Genomic DNA, 6797 nt, shown 5'->3' on the forward strand with positions numbered 1-6797 from the left:
GGGAGAGGAGGGGGGGATGAGTTGGGGAAGGGGAGGGGCAGGGGCATCCGCTGCTCTGGCTCGGGCCGGTGGTACCTGCCCCCAGAGGCGGTGGTGGCAGGCTGGAGACCCTTTAGCCAGGTAGCAGGTCCCAGGCTACGGAGGACAGAGTCTGATTGGGAGGCTGCTGAGACAGATCCATCTGAGCAGGACCCCTAGGGTGGACCAGAGAAAGAAGGGCCTGGGGAGGCAGGGTGGAGCCCCAAAGCCTGCAAACCCCGGGACATCACTTGGCATTAGAGGGCACATAGGCAGTCACCTGAGCAACCCTTTGTGGGGAACAGAGACTTGGGGGAGAGGGACGGAAAAGAGCCCGGTTTCATAGGAGAGAGATGGTTTTTGAGAAGGGAAGTGACTTTCCCCAGCCTAGTATGGCCTCCATGTAGGTAGGTGTCCTCGCTTCCAACTCTGATCTCTGTCCGCTGTGCTCAGGGCCTCTCAGGGAATCAAAAGTGAGAGAAGCCAGGCACAACCACCTGTAATCCCGGAGGCTGGTGAGGCTGAGGCAGGAAGACCACAACTTCAAAGCCAGCCTCAACAATTTAGTGAGACTCAGTTTCAAAAAAAAAAAAAAAAAAAAAAAGGCCTGGAGATGTGGCTCAGTGATTAAGTACTCCCCAGGTTCAATCCTTGGTATGAAAAAAAAAAAAAAAGCAAGAGGAGGAAAATCTCTGACAAGTTGGGGAATCCAACAGCAATTAGGGTTAATATTTTTTTTTTTAAAAAAATCACATTCTCCAAAGAATACTGACATTTATTTGGGAATAATAGAGCTTTGCAATGGGGATATGCATGCCATAGTGAACTGTGGGCGTGCTTAAAGAGGTTGAGCAGGGCACTATGGTATACCTCTGTAATCCAGCTATGTGGGAGGCTGAAGCAGGAGGATTACAAATTTGACACCATCCTGGGCAATTTAGCAAGACTCCGTCTCAAAATAAAAAAATAAAAAGAGCCAGGAATGTAGTTCAGTGGTAGAGTGCCCTTGGGTTCCATCCCAAATGTCTGTCTCTCTCACACACAAAGAAGTTGAGTCTAGGGGAAGTTTTAATGAGAATTGTGTCAGATGTTTTGAAGCAAATAATCCTTGGCCATAGTGGTTGACAATAAGTGTGGTATCAGTCCAAGGTTGAAGAGTTTGGGGCAGATGTTTTTGCACTGGTACTTTTTGTATAAGGTTGTGGCAACCCTTATTCAAGCTAGTGACTCTGGCAGAGTGTTTTTTTGTTTTGTTTTGTTTTTTGGTACCAGTTCTCAGGGACACTGAACCATTGAGCCACATCCCCAGCCCTATTTTGTATTTTATTTAGAGACATAATCTCACTGAGTTGCTAAGCACCTCGCCATTGCTGAGGCTGGCTTTGAACTCATGATCCTCCTATCTCAGCCTCTTGAGCCACTGAATGGCAGAGTCTTTTGTTAATCATGTGAATCATGTGTAAGAGTCCTTCCTTCATAACCTCCCAGCTTTGTTTACTTTTTTTTTTTCGTTAGGTTTGACACAAGTTATTCCATTTTGATTCTGACAATAGTCAACATTTCTTTCACAGATGCTCTGGGTAGAAAAAAAGAAGTTTAAATGTGTAGTTTAGATCTGGTGACCTCACCCACTTAATTGCACAGTTGTGTTATTTCCACACATGCTTAGAGCTGTGAACCACCAACATGATCAAGACAGGCCACCAGCAGCTCTGCCAGATCAGAACATTTCTCTGAGTAATTTTACAGGAAATTGCCAGCCTTGGCCTGAGAACCTGTTTTCTCTTCTGGGTGGCTTTAAAAAATATATTTTTAGATGTTGATGGACCTTTATTTGTTTATTTACATGCAGTACTGAGAATCAAACCCAGTGCTTCACACATGCTAGGCAAGTGCTCTACCACTGAGCCACAACCCCAGCCCCTCTTCTGGGTAGCTTTTTTTCTAGATGGTTCTGTGAGTCCTGGAGGACAGGGTCTTGTCTAGTCAATATTGTGTCCCCATTACCCAGCACAGAGCCTGGTTGCAGTTGGTGTTGGGAAACCTTTGTTAGGTATGAAGAGAGGGGACAGGAGGAAGAAGAGGAGGCAGGAGCCTTGGCCTCCAGCCGTGGTGCTGTCCCATGCTTGCTATTTGACCACTTGGGAGTCAGTGGCCTTCTCTTTTCTTAAAAAACATTTATTGAGCACATACTATCTGTGTCAGGAACTGTTTTAGGTGCTTGAAATATATCAGTGAGCAAAACAAAGATCCCTGCCTTCATGGGACTTATATTGTAGGTCTGGAGAGAGGCCATCAATAATAAACATTATAAATAAGAATGTTATGCATTATGTTAGAAAATGGAAAGTGCTATTTAAAAAAAATACAAAGTAAAGTAGGGGAAGAGGAACCAGAAGTTCTGACTGTGATGAGAGGATTTGATTTTAAATAGGGTAACGTTAGGGTGACTCACAGAGAGGGCGATACTTGAACAAAGACTTCAAGCAGATGATAGAGTGAGCAATGCAGAAATCTACATGCCCAGGGAACAGCTCAGGCAAAAGTCCTGAGATAGGAAAATACCTGGTGTGTTAGAGGGAGAGGAAGTCCATTGTGGCTGGAGGGGAGTGAGGGATAGAGGAGGAGAGGTCAGAAGATGCAGGGCTTTGTGGGCTTTCTTTGGAACTGGGGCTTTCATTCTGGGAAGGTGGGATTCACATGTTAATGGCGGCAGGCAGGTGGGTGGACTGGGGTGGATCTTGCTGCTGTGATGAGCACAGTGTTAGAGGGCAGTGGGGAAGCAGGGAGGTTGGTTAGAAGGCCACAGCATCAGTAGAGCTTCAGTCTCTGTTCAAGTGGGAGAGGAAGAGAACATCAAGGAACCTCAGGAGTCAAAGCCACTGGGACTGTCAGGCTGTGGACCCCTGGGGCCTGGGCACACTGCTTCTGACCCCTGAGATACCTGAGTCCCAGTGCTCCCCTGGCCCAGGTGAGACGCCCCTGGCCCTGGCGGCATGCACCAACCAGCCCGAGATAGTGCAGCTGCTGATGGAGAATGAGCAAACAGACATCGCCTCGCAGGACTCTCGGGGAAACAACATCCTACACGCACTGGTGACGGTAGCTGAGGACTTCAAGACCCAGAATGACTTTGTTAAGCGCATGTACGACATGATCCTGTTGAGGAGCGGCACCTGGGAGCTGGAGACCACCCACAACAACGACGGCCTTACGCCACTGCAGCTGGCCGCCAAGATGGGCAAGGCCGAGGTGGGCCAGCGGGCCAGGGCGGCGGGAGGTCGGGGAGGTGCCGCTGCCACTCTGCCAGTGCTGGTGCCCTCCTAAGGATCCTGCAGAACAGGGCCTCAGCCCTGGGAAGGTCCCAGCCTTAGATCCAGAGTGCGGCTGTGGCCTGGGACAGGTTATTCTGAGTGACAGCCAGTGAGATGTGGGCACCCCCCTCTGGATTTCAATGCCACAGTCTGTTGTTCTCTCTCTTCTCCTGGGACTTCCTTGCTGGGGCTGAGATGACACAATGTCTCAAATGCTTTGTGCCTGAGTATTTCTGTGTGGTGCTGGACCCAAGCAGAAGTTGAATATCTGACCCTGAGGGCCTTAGGCCTCTCCTGCAGACAGGTGTTCCAGAACGACTTCTCTGGGCCCAGAACTGGCTTTTTTTCCCAAGGTCAGGACTCAGGTTCTTTCCAGGGCTCAGATCTAGAGACCTAAACCTGCTCCTCAGCCTTTGAGCCTGGGAGGAGATGGCGGCTCTTAGGAGACTTCAGGGCAGGCAGTGGCTTTGAGCAATCACAGCTGTGCACACCCCTCCCTAGTCAGCTGCCCTGAGGGCTTTGGGTGGTGTTCCAGTGGCCAGGGCTGGGTACCACAAGAGACCTTTTTATTCTCCTACTGGGGGAGGAGGAGATGGGATTGGCTTCAACAGAGGAGGAATTGTGTCCTTGCCTCCCCCTTCTCCTCCCCACCCCTGGGTCACAGCCTTCTGGGGGCTTTGATAGTCACATTGTGGTTTCAGATTTAACCTCCTTCAGGGTCTCATCTCTGCATAACACGGTGGCACATGCTCTCCCTGCCACCCCAGCTCAGGGCAGAGCCTCCCTGTAGAGGCCAGTCTAGGGGAGGCACCTGTACCCCTCCCCACTCCTTTCCTGGATGTTGCCCAGGGCAGCCACTCTTAGGGAGTGGAGGGTACGTGACATAAAGCAGACCCTGCCCTTGGGGATTTTATAGGTTTGTCTGTGTGGTGGGGAAACCCAGTCCTAGGAGCTCTCTATCTGGGCTGAGGAGACTGTCTTATCATGAGAGATGGCAAGGGAATGCTGCTGGGTTGTGCAAGACCCATGCTGTGACACCTCCTACTCCAACAGCATCTCCTATTATGTCTTGGGCTCCTGACCCAGGAAGCCCTAGTCCCCAAACTTGAGTAACCCAGAGCTCAGCTTTCCGGAAGTAGTGAGCTGGATAGTGGGTGGCCCTCCAGTCACCTCTATCTAGTAGTCTCCTGGGTCTACCCTCCCCACACTAGCTTTCGGTAATTGGTGGTGGTTTGGGTGTTTTAAAAATTCCCCCAGACACCTAACATTCAACAGAGTTTGAGGGTCACTGACCCCACAGCTGGCCAGAGTGGTGAGCCTCAGTTTGACTGAGGGTGGAATGAGAAACTGGACATCAACTTCTAGCTTCTTCTCAAGTCCAAGCCAATTGGAAATTGTTACCAAAAAATGATCAATTCCATTAGGGTGCAGTGGCACATTCCTGTAATCCCAGCAGCTCAAGAGGCTGAGGCAGGAGGATCATGAGTTCAGAGCAAGCTTCAGCAACTTAGTGAGGCCTTGTCTCAAAATGAAATATAAAAAAAGGGCTGAGGGGGCTGGGGTTGTGGCTCAGTGGTAGAGTGCTCACCTAGCACGCATGAGGCCCTGGATTCGATCCTCAGCACCACATAAAAATGAAATAAAGATTAAAAAAAAAAAAAGGCTGAGGATGTTAAGGGCCCCTGGATTCAATCCCTGGTACCAAAAACAAACAAACAAAAGCAACCAAACAAAAAATCAATTCCTGGGTTCTTCACTGAACTGGAGCCCCAGCTGGTGCAAGGATTAGGAGTTGATGGTGCAGCTTTGTGTAGCCTGTGAGGGGCCTTCACATCTTTGGTCCCCAGTGAGATGGGCAGAACTGGAGCTTTGCACCCATTCCACTGATACTGCAGGGGCCCAGGGGTCATGGTGCAGATGCGGGACTCAAACCATCTTGATGGAAGCATCTTTTGGGGCCTGCCCCGCCTCTGGCTGGCCCAGCCCTGTTGGCCCCAAGCCCCATTCTGTGGCTGACAGTTGTTCCCCTTCCTATCCCCAGATCCTGAAGTACATCCTCAGTCGTGAAATCAAGGAGAAGCCACTCCGGAGACTGTCAAGGAAGTTTACTGACTGGGCGTATGGCCCTGTGTCATCCTCACTGTATGACCTCACCAACGTGGACACCACAACAGACAATTCTGTGCTGGAGATAATCGTTTACAACACCAACATCGATGTGCGTCTCCTGGGCAGTTGGGAGGGGCAGGGAACTAGGGCGGGACCTCAGTCTGCCACTGGGAAGACCCAGGCAGCTAGCTCCATGGTGCCTGGAGTCCCCAGGGCTTTCTCTCAGCAGCAGAATTAGACATGGAAGCAGGGGTTGGGGGCTGGGGAGACGCTGGGCTCCACTGTTCCTGGTCAGCCTCAGATTGCGGACCCTAATGGTGAAGGGTCTCTGGGTTCCAGAATCCTGGGAAGTTTGGGGTGTGAACATAGTCCATATGGCCTGGCTTGGAATCCTCTCTCCTTCCAAACCTGGTTCCACATGAGGATCTGGGAGTGCCTGGCTTCCTGGAGGAGGTTGGAGTAGGAGATTAGTGAAATTGGAGGTGAATAGAGAGGATCAGCTCCGAGAGGTTTTTAGCTCTTGGGAGGAGTGAGACAGAAGGCTGTTGGTATTTTACCAAGTTTTGCTTCCCAGAGCCTGCCTTGTCTAGGGTTTCTCTGGACCCTTGCAGCAGCCTGGTTGGTAGGGCAGGGATTGTCCTCATTTTATAGATGAGGAGATTGAGGCAAAGAGAGGGTCATGGGCTGTCCTAAGGACACACAGTGAAGAGGAAGATTGGGATTGGAACCCCTTTTTAGCCCTCCCTCCCTGCTATGCAGCAGATGCTCCTGCTGGAAGCCCTACTCTCCTGGAGCATTTCCCTGCTGTCTGTGTGCTTTGGGAAGAGCCCAGGTGCCTTTCCACCATTTCCAGCCAAACCAGTCCACTGGGCATAATGACCGGTCCCTTCAGCCAAGGGCCCCACTGACTCAGAGCTCATAATGGGCCCTTTGGAAGTGGTCCTTCCCTGTCTCCTCATCTCCATGGTGACTGGTGGTGTTCTCCCCACAGAATCGGCATGAGATGCTGACCCTGGAGCCCCTGCATACGCTGTTGCACATGAAGTGGAAGAAATTTGCCAAATACATGTTCTTCCTGTCCTTTTGCTTTTATTTCTTCTACAACATCACCCTGACTCTCGTCTCTTACTACCGTCCTCGGGAGGTGGAGGTATGTGGGTCCTTGGGGGTGAATGGGGAGGTGAGACATGGAGGAGCTTGGACCTGTCCCTGGGCAGATGGGGAAATTGAAGCCCAGAGAGGCTTAGAGATTTGTGTGGGGGTTACCTTCAAAGTTTCTAGGGAACTGAATGTCTTTAGAACTTAGGAGGGCTAAGCTCCAGGCACTTAGCCCCAGGGGAACTCATGTTGGGGAGA

At 50.7% G+C, this 6797-nt stretch overlaps 1 protein-coding gene across 1 annotated transcript in view; it reads left to right on the forward strand.

Annotated features, from left to right (window-relative positions):
• The window catches only part of Trpv3 (transient receptor potential cation channel subfamily V member 3), a 34020-nt gene that overhangs the window by 13599 nt on the left and 13624 nt on the right, over window positions 1-6797 (forward strand). The window contains exons 8-10 of the mRNA XM_048798417.1: window positions 2990-3270; window positions 5374-5550; window positions 6433-6732. Of these exons, the coding sequence (XP_048654374.1) occupies window positions 2990-3270; window positions 5374-5550; window positions 6433-6732 (758 nt within the window). The remainder of the gene's footprint in view (window positions 1-2989; window positions 3271-5373; window positions 5551-6432; window positions 6733-6797) is intronic.

The sequence above is a fragment of the Marmota marmota genome, unplaced genomic scaffold, assembly GCF_001458135.2.
Source record: "Marmota marmota marmota unplaced genomic scaffold, marMar, whole genome shotgun sequence".
Taxonomy (NCBI): domain Eukaryota; kingdom Metazoa; phylum Chordata; class Mammalia; order Rodentia; family Sciuridae; genus Marmota; species Marmota marmota.